Below are 23,189 nucleotides of genomic sequence, written 5' to 3' on the forward strand. Positions count from 1 at the left end.
GAAGAAGAAGAAGAGTTTGGATTTGATATCCCGCCTTTCACTCCCCTTCAGGAGTCTCAAAGCGGCTAACATTCTCCTTTCCCTTCCTCCCCCACAACAAACACTCTGTGAGGTGAGTGGGGCTGAGAGACTTCAAAGAAGTGTGACTGGCCCAAGGTCACCCAGCAGCTGCATGTGAAGGAGCAGAGACGCGAACCCGGTTCCCCAGAATACGAGACTACCGCTCTTAACCACTACACCACACTGGCTCTGTTCGAAAGCAGAATGGACTCCTTCAGGAGGTGGTGGACTCTCCTTCGCTGGAGGTTTTTAAGTAGAAGTTGGATGGCCGTCAGTCATGGAGCTGAGTCAGAAAAGTTGTTTTATAGACTGCAATAACAAATGAAAATTCCACTGACTTGTTTGTACCCTATATAGCCCCCAGTGCCTCTGACCTCACATGGTACTCACAATGGTTTAACTATTCTTCTCTGGAAATTAGCAAGCAGGGTTCTAATGATACCAGTTAGTCCATGACTCCATTCCATGTCCAATGAAAGGTTGATTGCAGCACAACCAAGTTTAGATGTGGACAGGCCCATGTGATGTTACCTCTACAGTTACCTTGAGCTCCATGATTACCAAGTTGTGTTTCATCATCTGATGTGGAGCTGAGGGTCAGGCCCAACTCTTCGATCCTTTTCTTCTGCCTCTTTAGGGGACTGCTATATTCAGGTTCTGCTCGTCGCTTCATTTTCTCTGCAAGGAGGAAACAAAATATTTAATTATTAAAATATTTCTATATTGCCTATTATAGGGGCATCGCAAGGTGGTGTACAACAATACCAAGAAATACAATACAAATACAATCAAAATGATTACAATGCAATCCGGTGGACAGTAAAAATATTCTTAAAACCCCAGAATGGCTGGTGGTAATAGTCAGAAAAAGTCATAGTAAACAAGAAGGTTTTCACCATGTGCCAGAATAGTTTCAAATACATTCATAAGTGTGGTATAATTTTAAGGCAGTGGAGTATTCAGGTTTTCAGTCCTTATATAGAAACATTCTCTTAAGAAGAAAACTCTTTCCTCTGTGCACTTTCAAGACCGCTCATATAAAATAGGAGGGAAATCAGGAAAGCAAACAATTTGCTCTCCATTAATTTAAAAAGAATGAAAACACCTGAATAGGCATTTTCATAGCATGTTTTCATTCCACCACTTTCATCATACAGACACACATCCCAGTAGAACACAGTTCTAATTCAGGTTTCACTGATAAACACACAAGAGAAAAAACAGCACAATCCTATTGTTTATTCTCATTGAGCCTTACTTCCAGGTTACTGGCATACAACTGCATCTTAAGATTGCAATCCTAACCACACTTGCTAGTGAGTAAGCCCTATTAAGAGAGTGGGAGATGCTGCCAAATAACCATGCACATGACTGTACAGCATGCTCCTTTGAACTCAGAGGGGCAAATTTATAAGTAAACATGAATAGGACGGAGCTGTAACCATGCAATCCTATACATATCTACTCAGAAGGTTCTACTGAGTCAGCACCAGCTTACTTCTAGGTAAGAGGCTGCAGCCTAAGCTTGTTAAGTTATCACAGTACATAAACAAATAACAAAAGGTGCCGAAAGTATACCACCAGTTTAGCAGGTAGTCCTGAGTTAACAAATTTGTGAAGAACCAGTTTCTAATGCCAGAGCATTCAGAAACCTGGTTATAAATAATGTTATTAATATGAGCTCTCATATATTGCAATAATGTACTGTAGTTGCTAATAAATACATCAAAAGCATTATTTTTTGTTATGGAAGATACACTGATACCACAGCATAATAGGGCTAAATAACACACCACTGAATTTACCACTCCTGGGATCATTAAAACTAGGAGAAGAAACATCAACTATGTGGTACAAATTTTCTTGAGGCAAGTGAGGAACAACAGGGACAGCACTGTGGCTATGCTTATTAACGGTGGTGAACACAACATTGTTCATTTGTACAAATCATAAAACTGAGTAAATTGAATGTTAAACATAAGAGCTGAAAGCTTAAAGTTGTATAGGCATAGTAAAATTTCCAGGATGAAGCCATCCCCTTCCAGTCTCCCTGCAATCAGCACGAGAAACAGCAGCTAGTTAAAAGGAGTATCAACGGGAAGATTCTCATTTTAGTTCTTCTATGGGCAACATTTTACAGCACAAATCATATACATGCCTACTTAAATCCCATTCAGTTCACTGGGGCTTACTTCGAGGTACGTAGGTATATGATTCGAGCCTATCCATCACTGGGCAATGAGGGATTTTACTGAACAGTAGCACTGAGTCACATTAACTTGGAAATATAAATGAATTATATAAAAGAACACTGCACAATGCTAGAAGATCTCACAATACATTGGGGGACAGTCTCAAATTTTATTCTGAATATGTACACAGTCTTCAATACCCAACAGAAAGTAAAGCACAGTATTGTAACAGATAGTTTCTTCACAATTTCATCCAGTTGATTGGTTTTATAACAAAATCCATTTCTATGACGAAGCCATTATGTGCTCAACTAGGAATATGATATTTTAATTCAGATGCCAGCTAGTGTACTTATATTTACTAAACCCTATGGGGGTGGGAGAGATGGCCTTAATATAGCCGCCACCACCACAACAAAACAACACTAATTTGCAAAGAGGACTGAGGGCTGGGGGGGGGGGAGAGAAACACCAGAGCAAAGGATGGAGGTGGTTTAGGTAAGGGGAAGAAGTTGGGATTCCAGGTGGAAGCTAAAAGGAGCGTGTGTTTCTGTGCAGAATCCACAGTCTGTGGAGAGCTGCAACCTGACTTCAAGCAGGCTTACCCAGAAGTAAGTCCAAATGAGCTAAAGAGAACTTATTTCCTGGGAAACATGCTTAGCATCTCAGCCTTGGTAAAAGGGGGAAACCGGGAGATGGAGATGAAAAGGGAGGCGAGGGAGTATCAGGACACAAGAGAGACAGAAACCTATCAAGCGATGCCCTCAGGAGGGAAGGTCTCGGCTAGGCTAGGAGACATAACGGGGAGAGGCAGGAACTGGGGACGGAGAGGGGCAGACAGGGGCGGCCAGCCTGGAGTATTCTCGGGAGCTGCAAACCAGTGGAGACAATCGGAAAAGCAGCGTGACAAGGGCGGCGGGGGGCAGAGAAGCAGGGGCAAAACGCCCCCCCCCCAGGCTCGTTCGCTCTCCCCGACCCTCCCGGGAGCCCTTGCTACACTCACACGAGGGGAAGGGGGAGGCTCTGTCTTAGGCCGGAGCGGGAGATGAGGGCAGAGAAGACCGCGAAGGCCGAGCCTCAGCCCCCTCCAGACACGCGCCTGGGCTCGAGAGACAGAGAGAGGAAAGAAGGCCGGATCCCCCCAACTCCTCTCCGCCACAGTTCAGTTTCGTTTCCCGGCAGCTCCGCACTGGGACGGGGCCCTTCCTTCGCGCGCGGCGCAAGCTAATGACGCAATGGGGAGGCGAGAAGAAGTCCTAGAGAGGCGCAGGGCCCCCTCGTGGCGGGAGGCTGCAGAGTGTGTTGAGGGAGCGGGAAGCATCTCAGAGCCTGCACCTCGCGCAGTGAATACTGTAGTACATACAGGGGAGTATTAAGCGAAAACGTAAGCTTCTTGTTCCCCACCTTGCACGATTAAAGTGCAAATTAAAGTTCCCTTTAATTTGACGTTTTAAAGTGCTGTAAATAATAATGCAGCGCATTTGGAATAGTCTACGTGCTTCACACGTAGATGAAGGATAGCTCAGAGTAGACCCATGTCCTAGTAACTAGTTGGATATTGTGGAAGATCAGCAGCCTTGCTAATTAGCATAAGGAGGAGATTAGTCTACAGAGCTGCATTGCTCAGGGAGATACTCAGACCATAGAAATACAATTGGTAGAGAGGTCTCTGTCTGATGTTATTTCCCCTCCACTCCTGGGAGGGAAGGAGTAACTGATACAAGAGAATAAACATGACTTCAAACCATATTTCCCCCCCAAGACTCATTTATCCTTTTTAGAACCCAATAAGGCAGACATATATGCACAAAGTATTTGTTTTTAATGTGATCCCATTGAGATCCCAAGATGAAATTTTGTAGGAAGCTCTTTAAAATATGAAATATTATTTTTTGGTAATTCTTTAATCATATTGATTTTTTTATATCACTATTTAAAAATTTTCAAAACATTAAATTTTGTAACTTAACTTAAAAGTTTAAAGTAAGTCCATCGTGTGCCATATCATATTAAAGCCCATGAAGTTCTGAAGAGATTTGTATTTTTAGTTTTGAATTACTGGGATCTTTTCTTATACTACTTTTAGGAAACAGAAAAATGAAAGCAATATAAAATGGTAAGGTAAATGTCACTGGATCACTTGACATGGAATGCCCCTAAACCAAAAAAGGAGATGTGCAGAATGCATAAATATGTAACAGATGAAGTCTTTCCAATTTCTGTCCTCCATCTTTTCCCCTGAAAAGTCCAGGTAGGTGACAGAATGGTTAACACCTTCAAACAGTCAAAAATAAATATATACACTACAAGCAAGCTTCACATGGGCATATCAGTGCAAACCAGAGATAGCTAACCTGTGTAGTCCAACAACACCCACTATACCTTGCCCATGGCGGCTGAGTATGATGGGAAGGCCAGAGATTCCCCGTCCCTTGTGTATACCCATGACTTTAAAATACTTGATGCACCAGGAAAGCATTTAAGAATAGGCTTGTTCACAGCAAGAGACAAGTGATAAGGAGAGTGGTATTTTAAAAAATATGACCAGGAGCTTTTTCTACCAACAAATTACTACAGGCAGCAACCATTTTAGACATGCCCAATGTGCATGTTCACATCATCCCCAACCCAGAAGTGACCTGAAAACATCACCAAAAAAGGGGGAGGACGGGGCAGGGGCAGAATGGAGTGTTTGCAGGCATTTTCAATGGTGTTTCACTTAAAACGCATAATCCCCATGTCAACTGGGAGATGCCTTTGATCGAATGCATGGTCTTCTTAAGAGTTGCTTCATCCACTACAGTTTCCCTCAAAAATATCAATTCTATATACACTGCTGCATGTCTCCAGTAAGCACATTCATACACAGTGAACACCCTGTGAAACAGACACTTCGAAGTCGACACATGACTATGCAGATGCAATGTCACGGCAGGGGACGGCAGCTGGGATAGCAGAGCAGAACATCCAGAAAGGTAGCTTCCCTCTTCTGAAACGAGAGTGTTTCCAAAACTGCCAAATAACAGAAATCAATGAGAGCTAGGTGCACCATCATGTGTAACAAGGTTGATACAGTAATGCAGTTTGCCTCATTTAACCCATTCCAATAACCTTGTTCCAGCTGATTCCCAAATTGGTGCTCATGCGCCAAGGTGGTTTTGAGGGAGGAAGTGCTTTCAGATCATGCATTTCTTGGTAAGAAAACACTGCCACTTTATTAGAATTGGGGAGGGGGACCACAAATTCTTATTATATAATTTATAACAAAAGTTAACATAGCTTTATGGCCTATGTGCCCCTGCATCTTATTTCATCTGTTTGAAACTACACTACCAACATCTTCAGGGCAAAGTAGCATTAACAAAAAAAATATGGAATTTATGAACTTGCAATAATTTATTGACAATAGTAAACTACTGTGGTGGCTCAGAACTCCTTGCAACGGGGAATGTTAAGTGTCTTTATCCAGTTATAAAAGTGTGATCTTCATTAGCATTGAAGCTAGAATCAATAAAAATAAGGTAGCCAGACTCAATTGGCTAGACACACATTCAGAAACACGAAGAAAGGATATTGGCTTATGAAAGCAACTTGAGCAGAAATGACAGGTTTTTTGTTCTTTTATATAAATTGTAACTTTTAAACAAAGAAATAAATAACCACCCCAAGACATATCAAGGAAACAAAAAACAGAAACAGCTGCCAATCCAATTTGCCTGCTAATTTGAAGCCGAAGCCCCTGAAATGGAACCTGAGTTGCTGCAAACTTATAGTGCTGTACCAGCAACATACTGTGAAAACTGATAAATATGTAGTGCCACCTTCTGCTCATTCAGAAATGCAACTTCTTCACTCAGCCAAAGCCCTCCTACCACACTCTACACACACACATACACACAGAGAGAGAAATGCAAAAGCGCTGCTACAGTTTTGACTGTGTCTGCTCAATTTTGGCAACAGAGCTTGAGAGAAAGTGATTAAGATGCTTTTCTGGGAAGCTAGGTATCAAACTCTTTGGGGCTTAGGGCATGGTAAATTTAACCTTGACAATTTCTCCAGACTTATGCAGCTGTAAATATCCTTATTCTCTTTATGAACCCATGAGTCATGTGTAAACAGCTTTCTGACACAAAAAGCAAATATGTACTACATCAGGTTACACTTAAGCAGTTATTTAGCTGATGAGCTGGCACTCTCCAACCTATTAGGAGGGAAGCAGTTAAATTTAAGTTTGGTGGTACATTGTCAACTCCAAGAATTTTCATAGCAAGAACAGAAACATGGGTTTAGTCACCTAGTATTAAAAATGGGTTTGAGCCTAACAGTTTTCAATCATACTCTTCAGAGATGAGGACATCGCACATTCACTTAAGAAAAGAACAGGACCCTGCCAAGCCCTTTTAATCCACAATTCAAATTCCAGTCTCTTCATTGTTCCAAGTGTCCAATCCTTTCTCCCAGAAAGCATCCAGAGCAGGCTCCAAACAACTGCAAGGGTACGGTGCAGGTATTTCAGATAACATGGTGGCTGTCAGAGTCTCCCTCATAGTCATCACTTTCAAAGCTGCTTAATGACATGATGGACTGCACAGATGTAAGGCTACTGCTCTCGCTGTCTAATGTTGAGGTAATGCTACTGCTCTCGCTGTCAGAGGACGTGCTGAGAATACTGCTCTCACTTTCTGACGCTGGGTTCTCCACAACAACCTGCTTCCCTGCAATTAAAATACACAGATAAAAAAAGAAAAGCAAAAGTGATTTGAGGCAAGTGCAGGAATACCCAACCAAAGGATTTAAGTTTGGGAGTGTATTTGGTTTTCAATGGTGCAGGAAAAATATATTTAAAAGTACAGCATAGGCAAAGGGTAATGAGGACTAAGGGGGAGTGGGCTTTGCTTTCAGTACTCAAGGGTAAAACTTTTATATTCTGCACAGCTCTGGTCTTTCATACTGAATACTGTCTCTTCCCTTGGACCAATGCCCACTCTTCTCTCAAGGAAGTACACAACTGTCTCAAACACAATGCTTAAAAGCACGGAGAGGGTCTTTTCTGCCTGTTGTAGCAATTATAATGGGCTGTGCTAGAGGCTACATGAAATTAATTGGGTTTTTATTGCTTCTTTTATTTCTTATATATTGCATTTTATTTAACTGTATTACAATTTGAATTCCATAGAAGTCAAATTGTAATACAACCCAATGCAAGATAATAAACAAAAGGAGCAATAAAAATACAATTAAAAATCAATACGAATATTTCATATAACGGATGTACTCTCTCCCATCTTCAACCACAAATCCACAGACCCACTGCAGACCACCTGAATGAAGCTTCCAGGTAGTCCATGGACCCCATTTGGGATCCCCTGTCCTAGAGCATAGTCTGAACTTATACAATAATAATAATAATAATAATAATAATAATACCTTTATTGTCCATGTACAACCTGTATACAATGAAATTAACTGAGCCTCCCTCCCCCCAACTCAGTCCCATTGCACTCTGTGTGCTTGTCGCACAACACACCAACCCCGAAAGTCTGCTGCACTATATTATTTTCCGTTCAGCAGCCTAACAGCCCACAGATAGAAACTGTTTTTTAGCCTGTTGGTACGACTGATTATACTTATATTTCTCCTGCCTGAGGGTAGAAGATTAAAGAGGTGCTGGCCGGGATGTGAAATCGTCCCTGAGAATATTTCTCACTTTCCTAAGGCAACGATCCCTTTCAATGTCATCTAGCAGGCTCAGGGGACAGCCCATGATATCATGTGCTGTGTTCACCACCCTCTGTAAAGACTTTCTGTCCGTGGCTGTCAAGCCAACGTACCACACTGTGATACAATATGAGAAGACACTTTCTATTGTGGACTGGTAGAAGGAGGTCATAAATTGTTGTTTAACATTGTTCTTTCGCAAGACCCTGAGGAATGGAGTCTCTGTTGGGCCTTCCTAACCACCTGAGTTATATTGTTTTTCCAAGTGAGGTCTTCACTAAGGTGAACTCCCAGGAATTTAAAGGAGCAAAGCTAGATTCTAGTCAGTGTCTTCTCAGCAGCTGCATGACGGAAAATCGAATGTAAATATAATAAATAATGTAAGTAATGCTAGCATGAAATGAAGAAGGTGGCTGAATTAGAAGATTAACCCAAATTGCAATATCTAAATTTTTCTAAGTTTCTGTATCTTTAGGTGTGGGTGGGTGGGTGTACAACAACCTTGCTGTTAGCTTTGAAATGCTGTCTCCAAAACAGCATCTGAAACTGAAAAAGCTTTAGTCATGAACAGAAATAAAGCAAGGCACAGAAACCTAACTGTAGTTTGCTATCAATATATTTCTAATTAAACACTACACTACGCAGGTGCCAAGGAATGTTCAAATGCCTTAGGAATGGAGGACCCACCTCTCACCTTTTCGCTCTTGGATGAGGGAAAGGTGGCGATGCTTCGTCTCATCATCCAGGTTTTCCACCATCCTATCAATACAATTGTCCAGAACTAGCGATCGTGTCTTGGATAATATCGTCCCTCTACATATTGGACACTCCAGCTTACGCTTCATCCATTCATTGATGCAATAGGAGCAGAAGCTGTGTGCACAGTTGAGAGTGACAGCCTGAAAAGTTCATATTATATATAATACATTAGATTAGGATTTCTATCCCGCTTTATTTACAGAAGCTTCAAGGCAGCTCAGAATGGAAAATAAAATTCAAAATACTAAAAACAATGTAAGGAAATGAACTGTCAGAACTGGATAGCTTGGCTGGTTAGAACATAATGCTGCTAACACCAAGGTTACAGGTTCAATCCCTGTATGGGGCAGCCGCATATTCCTGCATCGCACAGGGTTGGACTAGATGATTCGCAGGGTCCCTTCCAACTATGATTCTATTAAACATCCACAGAAAAGGATAAAAGAGGAAATGAATAAATGGAAACCAGTAATATTGTGTGTGTGTATAAAAACCAGGAATAACGTATTATTTATTTGTCGCTATAAAGGAAATGAACTTAGACATGTACAAATAATCTGTATACTTATTTTTAAAAAGTAGATCGATATTTAACATATTTTAAAGGTATGATAAAATGTAATAATTGTGATGCCAATGGTCTTTTAGTAAGATATTGTAGGATTATTGAAAAGGTTTATTATTATTATCTTTTATTACTACTATTATTATTACTGTATTATTATTGAATATATATACTGCCCTATACCCAGGGGTCTCAGGGCGGTTTACAGAATAAAATCAAGATATAAAACCACAAAATACCTAATAAAAACAACAACCCAATAGCCCCCCACAAAAGAACACATTTTAAAAGGGCATAGGATGTATTTATATAATAGAATGTGTTGCATTAAATGATATTCTAATATCTGTATTATCTTTTGGAGTTTGTATAGCATGTATAATGTTTATTCATTAAATCAAATGTTTATTTGATTCTTTTAAAGGAAATTGTGTAAATCACACACATATCCCTTCCATGAGCAGGAAGTTTCATGAGCAGACTTCTGCTCACAGAATCATTGAATCCAACCCACAGAAATCCCAGGAATAAAAATCGGGTTCAGCAACTTTCCAACTGATTTGGTGTCAATAAAAGGGGATTAAAATATATGTATACTTACTAGTGGTACTTAAAGTTTTTATCTTTCAAATCTTACCTCAATGAAGTGTTCAGAGCAAATAGTACACTGCAGCTCATTCTCCAGTACATCGTTCATGTGGCTCAAGGCCTCTTCCTTTTGTGCTCGTGCCTTCTCCTTCTCTTCCTGTAGCCCAGAAGAAAACGAACCCAAAAACATCAGGTAAACAATGGTAGAAGAATGAGAATGTATTGGGCACGTGAGACATACTTTCCGAAAGGTGAAAACTTTATTGAACTTAAAAATCTGCACAAAACAAAATGCCCCTAAAGTTATATACAGCTAAAACCCTCCACCACAGTGCAGAAATAAAAGCAAGGTGGTGGGAACCTATGGAAAAGCAGAGAGCAACTTCCTTAAGCTGCAAAGTGGGAGGCTTTGGAGCAAGGTCTAAACTTCGACTGTTGTGTATTTTTCTTCTGTTCATACCTTAGTCTCTTTCAGTTCCCTGTCCTTGGCTTTAATGATCTCTTCAAAATCCTTCTTGCTACGGCTCAGTTCTTCCATCAAAGCTCGATGCTGAGAAATAAGATACCAAACAGAAATTCTCATTAACATACCAATTAGGCATGCCAGATTCTACTTCGCATCCTGAAAATATGTCAACCCACTGCATGAATACAACTCATTTCCTCTAAATAAACATAATCCGTAAAACATACACATACTTAAAACTTATTTAGATTAGAAAACTGAATAGGCAAAAGGTATGTAAGGATGCTGCTATCTGTACAAAGGTAACCAGATGAACTATACAAAACAAAGTTAAAATACAATTAACAGCAGTGTATCACACCCAGTTAACCAGATAAGGCCACGTCGACACTGCTTTGAATACTTGCAAAAATAGGAAGCTGTCACCTGAGTGACCATAAAATGGGAGGCAACCGGCTTTCTACTACAGGTTTCATAGACAGGGTGCCACATCTGAGAGGCCCTTCTATACGGAGTGGCTCCCTAGCCTATTCTTAGTGAGGACACCACAAGCAGAGTCTTGTGCACAAACCTTACAACTCAGGTTGGATGGTTCTGGGGCAGGTGTGCCTTCAAATATTGGGTCCTAAGCTCTTCAACGTTTTGTTCACTGATACCAACACCTTGAATTGGCCCTAAGAATGTACTCATACATATAACTATAACATCAGGAGCTGAATGAACATTTATAGGCCAGCGGTAATTCCCATGATTGTAGCACCTGGAAATAAGTCTGCCTTTGGTCACAAAAGTAGTGACCATCCAGTTTGGGAACCTGTGGGCCTCCACATGTTGCTGAATTACAACTCCAATCCTTGACCACTGACCATGCTGTTTGGGGTTGGTGGAGGAGTCTAACAACATCTGGATAGCAACAGGTTTCTACTCCTAGCAAAGAGCTTACCACACATTTCCTAAATGATCCTCATGATAGAAAAAGACCCTCTGGCCCAGGGGGGTGTGCCAAGAGGGAAGAGAATGTGCTGCAGCAGTGGGATGAACAGTAATAACTTTAAAAATGATGGGACCAAGCCAAGAAAAAATCAAATTCAACAAGCCATCATTACAGATTGCTTGTGGTTTTGATACTGTCTTTTCTGTTCTTCCTAATCATCCACTATTTTTGCTACTTGCAGCCAATCAAGCATGTCTCACTGCAAGAGGCAGAACTAAGCATCCTGGCAATTCGCCAGTGCGGGTAACATTTGAACATCCTCAAGCGATACAAACATTGGAAATAACCTAACACTGTGCTACGTTACCTGCACTAGAACCTGGGTCAGTTGTTCCTTCAGTCTCCCTTCTCCTTCTTCCTCTTTTGCTCCCTAAACAATAAATAAGAGCCTGTCAGTCAAGTAAAGGAAAGACATATAGAACTAAGAACAACAACATGAAGGATAAGCGAAGCTAGTGGAAAAAATATGCTAAAAGGAGTCAAACAAGTTTTCTTCCATGCAGTGATAAAATAACAATAAAATGGCTGCTGCCTACACAAAACTGAAACCTGAAAAGGAAATCTTCAATTATTTTTATTTTTACAGTATTCCTAATCAGAGACACATACCCCTATACAATACACTATCTCAGGGGTCTGCAACCTTTAAGACAAAAAGAGCCACTTGGACCCATTTCCAAAGAAAAATAACTGGGAGCCGCAAAACTCGTCATTATAAAAATAACTTTTTTGTCACTTTTTTTTTTATTATTTCTTTGTTTGACCCCTCAGAATTACTCCTCCTCATAGAAATAAACGTTAAATTAACAAGTTACCTTTTGTGTGTGTGTGTTCTTCACTCCCCTTCCAAACAGTGACCAGCGTACATGCCCCTTACAATGTAGCGGGCGGGCGGGAAGGTGACGTCGGGGCGGTGCGTGACTAACGCACGCACTGCCCCCATGCGACGTCACAGCCAGTACAGCGCCCGTCACAGTGGGGAGTGTCGGGGCGCACAATGCGCCTCCTCCCCTCGCTAGTATCCGCCCCGAAGCCGTGGCAAAGGTGTAAAAGAGCCACATGCGGCTCCGGAGCCGCGGGTTGCAGACCCCTGCACTATCTAATCATGTAATGCCTAGAGTATCTTCACTTGTTTGTTCTCTCTGCTGTGGTTGTATAGGCAAGGGAGAAGGGCCCTAGCTCAGTGGTAAAGCATCTACTTTAAGTGCAGAAGACCCCAGATTCAATCCTTGGCATCTCCAGGTAGGGCTTAGAGAGAACCTAATATGAAATCCTAGTGAGCCTCTGCCAGCCAGTGTAGACAAAACTGAGACAGATAGACCATTGGTCTAAATCAGCATAAAGTAGCTCCCAATGTTTCCAACAGGGAAGGAAAATAGCTGGAGCAGTGTCTTCTTTGCTCCCTCCTTGCTAGAATATGTGCTATCACAAGAATGTGAATCATTGATGGCTTTCTCCTTGGTGGAAGAAGCAGTAACCTACAATAACTGTTGCAGGCAGTGGATGTTATAGCTGCTCTACATTGTTGGAAGAGCAGTTTTAAAAGTCCTGCTTGCTGGCTGTAATGAGTAGTCTTTATGGACATTAACAAGGTGAGTTTAAACATTTTTAGAAAGTGTTTCTGAATATTTAAAGTGCAGGTTACTATGATAAAGGTGAGCTCTACTAAACTCATTGCTTTCCAATTAGCAAGAAATTGTGTAACATTATGCCACAGTTAGGGGTGTGTGCTGCTAACACACACTCACACAACTAGTACTGTGTGCTTAGCTGTCTTCACTGCCCTTAATAGCTGCAGAAACTTCTCTCAAACCTGCCACCCTCATAGGCAGACTTGGGGACACAGAGAGGTCTTCTCAGCGGCTGCTCCCAGACTCTGGAACTCCCTGTTTTTGCTATTCTTACTTTATCTGTAAGCCGCCTTGAGTCCCTGTCAGGCAAAAAGGTGGGGAATGAAAGAACAAACGAATGAATGAATGCAGTCCCCACATCTGAAAGGATTGCCGAAAGGACTGAGGCAGCACAATGTATGTGACAGTCACAACCCAAGAAGCTGCCCAGTTCAATTCTACCTCTTCAAGAACAAGCTTGTTCCTGCACCTCTGACAAAGTTCTGGCGGTGTGGCAGGAAGTCAATGTAATGGTTCTCCCCTTGATTGTCCCACCAATGGTGCTAAAAGGAACAGACAGGACACACAGCAAACCTACTGCCCCTAAGCTACCATCATGCATACACTATCAATGGTGATGTTTTACCATCACAAGCGCAATACAATACAGATGATACAATGTGATAGAACAAAGCCATTAAACATTTTGATGTAAATAAAAACAATAGATTGCAAGCCACATTTCTTATCCATTCATAATCATTTGTGAGCATCTGCCACAAGCAATAACATGCTTGTTCACTGAAGTAACGTGTGAAGCAGCCATGAATCACTGTGTTTTAGCAGACAACCCTTATTAGTTGTAGGTTTCTCTTAGCTCACAAATCTAAGGAATAGTTGGCTTTGTCAAAAACAGAAAAGAGATTTCTTTCACACTTAGTGGGAATTTGCAGAGGTGAGTAAAATACTGGAGAATGGTCCTGGAGGTAATTAAAAATATTTTTTTCAATTTAGCATGCTTAGAAATCCCATCATATGTTTATTAAATTATTTAAAAGACAGCTTCCTTTGATAACTAAACAATTTGTTATATGTTCATATAGAACTATAAACCTATAAAGAGCTGGAATCATATGTGTAAAAACATGAAAAAAGGTAATCAAAGTAAAACAGATTTTTAAAGACAAATTAGTGAACAACTGGTATTGGTGAAGCTTACTGCTTTATTTTTCAAAAATCACAAAATTATAATATGATCATAGTGAGTTAGAATTACAATATATTAAGAGGAAATTAAGTATTACGGATATGGAGAATGTGTTTATTGAACTATGAAATAAAGATCTGGGATAACACCATGGTTATAATAGCTAGGGCATTAACCATGATCTAGCAATTTAATTGCACACTCAGGCTATATGCACATTGGTGCCTTGAAATACATTGAGGGGGTTTTTCCGGCAGTGTTTCAGGTTGCTTTTTTAGGTTGTTGTTCATGCCAGAGAAGGAGTGGGGATGTCGTCATCTGATGCCCATTACCTAATTTGCTTACCCACACTGAACTCCAATTCACTGAAGCTGTCGCTGAGAGCTGCCTAAGAGCTACAGACCTCAGCTTCACCATGGCTTTCATTTTTTAATCAATGGAGGCTGTTTAGAAGAACAGCAAACAAGACTCCAGGATACCTATGGATTGTGGCTAACTTCATGTCTACTCAGGTTCAAAGACCAGCAGTGGGAGCGCACTGGAGCCAGAGAAGGGGTAATGTGTGCACAGCCTATGCTGTGGTTACAAACTACAGTGGTACCTCGGGTTAAGTACTTAATTCGTTCCAGAGGTCCGTTCTTAACCTGAAACTGTTCTTAACCTGAAGCACCACTTTAGCTAATGGAACCTCCTGCTGCTGCCGTGCCGCCGGAGCATGATTTCTGTTCTCATCCTGAAGCAAAGTTCTTAACCTGAAGCACTATTTCTGGGTTAGCGGAGTCTGTAACCTGAAGCGTATGTAACCTGAGGTACCACTGTACCAAATGAAGCCGTGTTATACCCTGCTATGATAAAACTCGTTGGCTTTCTTTCACAGACAGAAGGGGAAGTTCTGTTTTGCCACCCATCCTATTCTTATCCCTTCTCTAGCAGGGGCCATGAGGAATCAAACAGGGACAAAGATAATTAAACACAGTGTATTTCCATTGTTCATTTACTGCTAGACACTTTCCTTAGCGCTACTACTTCATCAGCAGGAATTTCAAGCAGAGTTGCTGATGGAAGAACTAGAAGTATTTTAGGGTCAAAGCAAAGAACAGTATTGTAATCTCTACTGAAGTGACTGTGCAACTAGTAAGGAAGTGAAGCAATATTCTGCTAACTACTGTGCCCATCAGACAACAACAATCCATTCACTTCACATCTTTTTATGAAACCCATAGCTCTAGGAGAGAGAGGCCTTGCACTTCAGTACTGATCTTCTGGTGTCCATCATTCAAATACAGTAAGCTGTGGCTCACAAGCCAGTAGATGCAGCCATGTTAAAAACACATCAAGTATCCTGAGAGCAACATGTCCATTGTTGCTGATCTTGCTATCTTGCCTAGTCTCATCAAAAGATGTGCCATCTGCAGAAATGCAACTCATGTGTCTCACTAATCAATGGGCTTTTTGCAACACAAGAAATTCGAGGAAATTAGGACAGGGAGCAAACAATTCTCTCTTTGCCAATCTCATCATAAAACAACTACAGTGAATTTTAAAATGCTGCGCTTATTTTAAAAAAATACATACTCTACGGTGAAACAGCACCAAGTGTTGACTCCTTCATGCATAGTATTTTTATACATGTGATAATTTTTGTATGAAAGAAGGTATGGTACATGACTGGGCAGCCTAATCAATGTATGAGCACTGAAATAAGTTACCGCAATACACTGTGTACATGATGTTGCACATGCTTTTTCCTTGTCGTCAGATATTTCAGTGTAGGAGAAATGTCATAATTAATCTACCCTGTGCTAATAACTAAACCAGCTGGGATTTTTAAGCAGCTAAACTATAGTTTAGCTGCTTAAAAATCCCAGCTAGTTTAGTTTAGAAAGTTTAGTTTAGAGAGCCAGTGTGGTGTAGTGGTTAAGAGCAGTAGTCTCGTAATCTGGGGAACCGGTTCTGCGTCTCCGCTCCTCCACATGCAGCTGCTGGGTGACCTTGGGCCAGTCACACTTCTTTGAAGTCTCTCAGCCCCACTCACCTCACAGAGTGTTTGTTGTGGGGGAGGAAGGGAAAGGAGAATGTTAGCCGCTTTGAGACTCCTGAAGGGGAGTGAAAGGCGGGATATCAAATCCAAACTCTTCTTCTTCTTCTTCTAGTTTCAAACAAGTTGGCAACACTGTTGAAAATAGCTCATTAGGCACACTAAATGGAGGACTAAGAAACCTCAGGGCTGAAAATGAAGGTGTGGTGGTTTGGGAGACTATGGCAATGCTAAAAATGCTATCCTTTCCCCCATCCAATCATTCTTGCTTAGGCACAACTTCAACACTTGCAAGTTTTCAAATGGTACATGAGAGTGGGTGGGTGAAGTATCACAGCTGCACCTACCTCCAATTCTTCACAGACGGTCTTCTGCAACTGCTCCACTTGCTGCTGTTGCTGCTCCTGCTCAGTGCATAACTGCTCCCTCAGCTCCTGCAATTCCTGCTCCAAAACCTGGATCTCTACAGGAGCACACTTGTTCATTTGCCTCACATTCAGGACAGCGGTCTGTTTCTCCTGCATCTTGGCTTTTAGCTTTGTCATATCTGCTAGAGTTTTCATTATTTGTTCCAAACCATTCCAAGACTGTGCCAAATTTGGGGCTTTATGGTCCTTAGAAAGAAGAGCTAAACCATGCTCAGGCGGAATGGTGCTACAGTGATTTTTCTTCTTCTCCTTTTTACTGGGCCTTGGAGAAACCAACACTGTTTCCATGTTTTCTGTTGTTTGTCTGGACAGTTCTGTCCTGCCTCCCTCACATTTCCCCAAAGAGTCATTTTCTGAAGACACCCTGTCTCTTTTGGTTCTGGAATTGGAAGGCCCTTCCGCTCCAGATGCCTCAGATTCCTCCAAGCTAATTTTACGCTTAGCCCTCGTGTCTTTCGTTTTCTCTGTCAGCTGGTCATTCTTCAGCGCCAGAAATGGACTGACTTTCTTCCAATCTTCCCTTATTAGTGTATATTCATACTCAGCTGTTTCTCTGTTTTTAAAAGGAACTCCTAATTGGATATAGTCGCCTTCGTGTAAGAGATAGGGCCGTGATGGATCAATGCGTTCACAATTCAGCCAGACACCATTTAGACTCTGGGAAAGATAAAAAATAATAAGAGAGAGCTAGGAAAGGTGCTTGTTTTTCTGCACATCAAAAAATAAAACAAACAGACCAGAAAAACAAGCCAGCAAGGAAAACCTGGCACTCCTCAAATAATACTACAAACAAACAAAAAACAGCGATTCAGCACTAGAGTAGAATTAGCACGAGACACAAGCAGTATTTCCCACTCCAACAGGAAACATCTGAGCCAAGAGCAGATTTTGTATTTTATGTATCCATGCTGATTAAGTGATTTGTCCAGAAAACTAGCAGTGCAATCCTATGCACATCTAATCAGAAGTTAGTCCTAGACGTACTCCCAGGTAAGTGGGACTGTAGCCCAAAGAAATTTATTACAATTCCCTGAGAAGATAAATCAAGATTTAAAAACAACAGCCCCTGGTACACATGACACTCGAGACATGATTTATATGTTGGAAGTGTGGCAAGTCTCCCTTCATCAGCTGAACTAACCAAAATCTTTGGGATCTCCACACTTTAAGCTGGGGTCACGAACCTGTGCCCCTCCAGATGTTGACTCCAACTCTCATCAGCCCCAGCAAGCACTGCCCATAGTCAGGAATGATTAGAGGTATAGACCAGCAACATCTGGAGGACCACAGATTCACCACCCCTACTTTACACAAAACTCTTCCAAAAAAAGTGGTGGGGGGGGGGAATAATCGAAAAGATATTTGTGTTATCTTTAAAAGGACAGCACATACAACAAGACAAAACAGCATCCAAAGCAAAATGTGAGGCACAGTGTGGTAAAATGGGCAAGAGTGCTGGGTTTGGAACCAGGGATTACTGGGTTCAAATGCATGGCCACTCACAGCTGCCCCTAACCAACCCCACGGGGCTGCTATGTGGATGAAAAGGGGTATCTCTCCAATGCTCCTTGAAAGAAAAGGCTGCCATAAACTCAATAGGTGAGCTAATGTAAGCCAGGTTTTCAAACTCTCTCTCAGCATTACCACCCACCCCCATCTGCAAGAAAGAGAACACTGGCTTTTCCCGCTATAAGGATTACAAGTAGATAATGCATGTTTTAACACTTCTGTAGTACTTTTAAGTATTAAGTGCCACAATCATCTGAAATTCAGTATACAGTAACTGCAGGACCTTATTGGTGATGGCATCCCAGCTATTGAATTCAGAACTTCCATCTCACTTTAGCAGTTTGTTCAGGTTTTTTGAAGAATATTAACGCCAGAGCTTGTGGCTTATTTTTTACTTGTTTTACTGGTTAAGGTTATAAGTACTACATCTTTCTCATGTATATACTGTATATTTTATATATTGTTTTAAAATCCTATGTGTGCTGCTGTAGGATTTCTATTTTTTATTATTTTTATTATAATTATTATTATTATTACAAGTACTACTATTTTGTGTGCCACAGGCTTCCCAGGCAACCAGCCCCCGCTACCATGGCAGCTCCCCCCAAAAAAACTTTCCATAAGTCTGTCGGCCTTCCTGAACCACAATGTGGCTGGTTTCACTGGTGGGAAGGGGTGACAGTGGAAGGAAGAAACTGCACAAAATTGGACAGAGAAACCTTGCACTCACATAATCTTAGGATACCACTCATTATAGCTACTTCATCAATTCTGTAGTCTAGATGATAAATTCCAAGTACTATATGAAAGAAAATAATCCTATACAGTGGACCCTCTAGTTATGTACCACTCTGGTTACATAACTTTCAGGTTATGAATGCAGCAAACCCAGAAGTGTATACTTCCGGGTTTCGCCATGTGTGCATGCACAGAAGCGCTTTGTGCGCCTTGCGCATGCGCAGAAGCAGACTCTCTAGTTACGTTTTTTTCGGGGTGCACACGGACCCCCAGAATGAATTAAATTTGTATCCGGAGGGTCCACTGTATTACTGAGGTAATTCTCACAAAGAAAGTCTACAGAATCAGGTATACATTATCACAGCCATAAACTGTTCTACAAACTGCATACAAAATTAGCTTTTCATGTAGTTCGCCTGGCACTCCAGCTTTCCTGATCACATTTTCAAACTGGATTCCACATTCAGCATCTTTCAAGTCAATTCATTTTTAGTAACTTTCCGTACCTTGTTATCAATCACTGTCCACTGCCCATCAGTATTTTGCTGGAAAACACAGTGGTTCCGGGAGATCATCAAAGGACAGGATTTTGACATCAGTTGGTAAGTAGCACCAGTTCCTCGACCTATACTTACCTAATCAAACAAACAAGCAAGCAATTAATAATCTCCTTTACCAATATCTCCAACATATCTATTCTGGATTTCAATGCTGTGAAATGGGTATTTCATTAGTTTCTTACAGTAATTCAAGGGAATACATTAAGCCACCATACAAGTATTCCATTATTTTATTTGCAGTGCCAAGATTGTTTGATATGTCAATGTTGGTTGCAATGAAATATAGGCATATAAAAAGATGATTTCCTGGATGCCAAAATGCAAGTTTGGGGCAAGTACTCCTTAGTGAGAGAACCCCAGCATAAATTTAAAATCACAAAATATGCAGCAAAGTAAAGCATGGAAATATATGCTGTTAGACCTTTAAAATATGCCCTTCTAAGTTCTTCCCAAAGTTCTCCTCTTCCTCTAACATTGAAAATGGCCACACATTTGGGAAGTTAAAAATGGTTTACTTACAAACTCTTCAAAGCTCAGATTCATGTACTTTTCCATACAGCATTCAGAAAAAGTTGCACAGGTGGTATAGTAACACAATAATGGCTTGTAAAAGCCATGCGGTCTGAGCTGCAGCAAGCAGTTCAAAATGTCTTCACACACTGAGCTTCTCTAGTAGACTGAGGTACAACAATAGGCTTGATTGCCTTCCCCTTAAGGTGAGAGCTAAGCTAGCTAAGCCTGGCAAGTAAGTTTACTCTACAACATTAACCTCTTCATTAATTAGACCTAAACATGTTATCCCAGTCAACACATTTTTAAAACCTGTGAACTATTGTTGTTGTTGTTGTTGTTCATTAGTTTTCCACAAATGAGTATTTGTTTATTTGTAAAAAGAGCTATTTACTCTAGCAGGCAAATCCAAAGTAGCCTAACAAACAAGTCTGAGTAGCCAGTAACAGCTGAGAATGCCATTGCAATTATAAATTCTTCAAAATCCCATTTAATTCAGCTTTAGGCCTGTATTAAGCAATTGGACATTTATTCTTTTTTTTTCTATGAATATCAAACTTCAAATTACATTAACGTAATACTTAACAATCTGGACTATGATGTCAATATATACAGTATTGTAGATAAACCCCTTTCAGGTTACATTAAATGCTTCATTTCTCCTTCACCCCAAAGCTCTGCAGTTGATGCATGGCTTTCAAAGCACCTCCAGGGACTTAAAAAGAGGGAAGGCTTGTCAATATATTTTCAAGCTGCACAGCTTCTATATGATCAGGGATTCTTGGAGACTCTGTCCTGCCTTCTGGCTCTTGTCACAGTTCAATCTCACCATATGGCTTCAGAGATTATCATGTTCATAAGTACAGAGCTTCCAAGTAATAGACACAGCTGACAAATCACAGATTTTCTCCATCCTGTCACTTGTAAGGTTATCACACTTTTTGACCAAAATAACTGCACATGAACAACAATCCTTTGAAGATCTGTCATATCTTTCATTATAGTACCTTGTATTGGTTCTTGTTGTTTATTTTTATGCACTGTGAGCCACTAAGGAGGATATAAATTTTAATAAAAGCTTGAAACCTTCCACAGCATTTGTTCCCAGAATTATGGTCAACATTTTAATCAGGCCTATGGAGCCTGAGACTCAAAGTCAAAATGTATCCATGGGCTTGAGAACACCTTTGCTTTTGCAATTCCATACTGATAACAAAATCAGAAGGCTTATTTTGCTGCTGATGCAGGCTGCTGTTCATTTATGAACAGTGAACTGCATTTCGCTTGGTGTCAAAAGCTTGCAGACTGGCTTTAGATTATGCTAACTACTTTGTCATAACCAGCAAAGATATTCACTAGATTTCAACAGAGGGGCAAGTGTTAAGTTAGGCAGGCGAAACTTTCTTTTAAACTGCCTTATAGAAGTACAACTGAAGGTCAAATCTTTTATGATGAAGATGTGCCAGCATGGACACCTCTGTGGCTACAATCTTAAGCACATTCAGGAGAACAAGTACCATTTAACTAAGATATAGCTCAGAGTGAAGATGCTTAAGGTGGTCCTGTTAGAGGTGATCCTGTAAACGCTTACATCACTCTAATCTAGATTCTAGAAGGAAATGAAGCAATGTTTGGGCACACATATGAACTGACCCGGACCCCACAATCATATGAGGGTGGTAACACAAGAATGGGTCTTTTCTGTGGTGGCTCCCTGTTTGTGGAATGCCCCCGCTAGGGCGGCTCGCCTGGCACCTTTATTGCATCTTTTTAGGTGTCAGGCAAAAACACTCTTCTCCCAAGCCTTTGGCCAGTTAAACAATGTACTGTATGACCTTTTAAACTGGGTGTGCGTGTGTTTGTTACTGTTATGCACTTCTGTGTTTTTATATTGTAAACCACCCTGGATGAAGGACAGTATAAAATGTTAATAAATAATAACAATACTGGATGGAAATTACAGGGTAGGGCAACAAACCACGTTTTGGCCCACTAGGCTGACTGTTGAGGGCTTTGCTTTATTTGCTGTTTTATTTCGGCAGTTCACTGCTTTTTTATTGTATTAATTGGCTTTATTGTTTTAGTGAATGTTACCCCAAAAGTTTAAACTGAAAAATGGGACAAGCACTTTGAAAACAGAAGACGACGACGCATTCAGCCCCAGCTCTAAATTTTGGCCTTTTAGGGCTGACCTAATTCTGCTCTGGACCATAAAGAAGGCTGATCGCCGAAGAATTGATGCTTTTGAATTATGGTGCTGGAGGAGACTCTTGAGAGTCCCGTGGGCTGCAAGAAGATCAAACCTCTCCATTCTGAAGAAAATCAGCCCTGAGTGCTCACTGGAAGGACAGATCGTGAAGCCGAGGCTCCAATACTTTGGCCACCTCATGAGAAGAGAAGATTCCCTGGAAAAGACCCTGATGTTGGGAAAGATGGAGGGCACAAGGAGAAGGGGACGACAGAGGACGAAATGGTTGGACAGTGTTCTGGAAGCTACCAGCATGAGTCTGACCAAACTGCGGGAGGCAGTGGAAGACAGGAGTGCCTGGCGTGCTCTGGTCCATGGGGTCACGAAGAGTCGGACACGACTAAACAACAACAATTCTGCTCAGACCGAGGCTATGGGGAACCATGGGGTAGAGAAAGGACAAGAAGAAGCTTCAGTTAGTGGGCTGAGAGGGATACGGTACAAGAGGCAAATGAGAAAGTTAATATCCGCCTCCCAGCTGCTTTATTGATCCCACAGCCCCGACCCGGCCCCCTCAGCTGAGGAGGGCAATTCGCGCGCTCCCCTCCGAGGCAAAGGAGGGCGCAGTTCCAAATGCGGGCAACAGGAGGCGCAGCTTTCCTTTCTCTTTCCCTTTCCCTTCCCAACACAGTCCCTCACTTCGCCGCCGCCCCTCAAAGCCCCGGCGCTCGAGGAAGGGGGGGGCAGCTCTCGCCGCGCTCTCTCTCACCTCGCTGCCGTCCTCCAGCAGCAGCCACTCTTCGCTCATCCCCACTCGCTTGAGGCACCAAGTTTGACCCGGCCCCCCTGAGGGGCGAGAAACCCTGCTGTCCCCGCCAACGCACTCCGCCATCTTCCGCGGCCCGCGCGAGCTGCAGGCAGAAGCAATCGCTCGGTTCGGAAGGAACAGATCGGCTCCGCCTGCCCTAGCTCTTTTCTTTTTTTCCTCCCTTTCCTTTAAAAAAATAAATAAATAACTACGAGCGGCTTCATCTGCCCCTCACAAAGATGGCCACTTAA

The 23,189-nt window shown here is 41.6% G+C and overlaps 2 protein-coding genes across 3 annotated transcripts in view; both read right to left on the bottom strand.

Moving 5' to 3' along the window:
• CMTR1 (cap methyltransferase 1) overlaps window positions 1–3,481 on the bottom strand; it is a 34,350-nt gene extending 30,869 nt beyond the window's left edge. The window contains exons 1-2 of the mRNA XM_083434432.1: window positions 3,256–3,481; window positions 604–738 (exon numbers count right to left, since the gene is read on the bottom strand). Coding sequence (XP_083290558.1) covers window positions 604–733 — 130 coding nt within the window. The 5' untranslated portion in view covers window positions 734–738; window positions 3,256–3,481. The remainder of the gene's footprint in view (window positions 1–603; window positions 739–3,255) is intronic.
• A 1,959-nt stretch (window positions 3,482–5,440) lies between these two features.
• Window positions 5,441–23,189, bottom strand: RNF8 (ring finger protein 8). Of its 2 annotated transcripts, none has more exons than XM_083434502.1 (8): window positions 22,900–23,189; window positions 19,379–19,507; window positions 16,545–17,282; window positions 11,650–11,712; window positions 10,343–10,432; window positions 9,932–10,039; window positions 8,658–8,869; window positions 5,441–6,967 (listed from the first exon to the last, which is right to left on the bottom strand). In XM_083434502.1, the coding sequence occupies exons 1-8, from the start codon at window positions 23,020–23,022 to the stop codon at window positions 6,928–6,930; spliced, it is 1,503 nt and encodes a 500-aa protein (XP_083290628.1). In that variant the 5' UTR covers window positions 23,023–23,189; the 3' UTR covers window positions 5,441–6,927. The 2 variants fall into 2 exon arrangements, with proteins under 2 accessions (XP_083290628.1, XP_083290627.1); XM_083434501.1 differs by having other exon boundaries at window positions 8,665–8,869; window positions 22,900–23,188.

This window comes from Podarcis tiliguerta (assembly GCF_965153285.1).
Source record: "Podarcis tiliguerta genome assembly, chromosome: 3".
NCBI classification, from domain to species: Eukaryota; Metazoa; Chordata; class Lepidosauria; order Squamata; family Lacertidae; genus Podarcis; species Podarcis tiliguerta.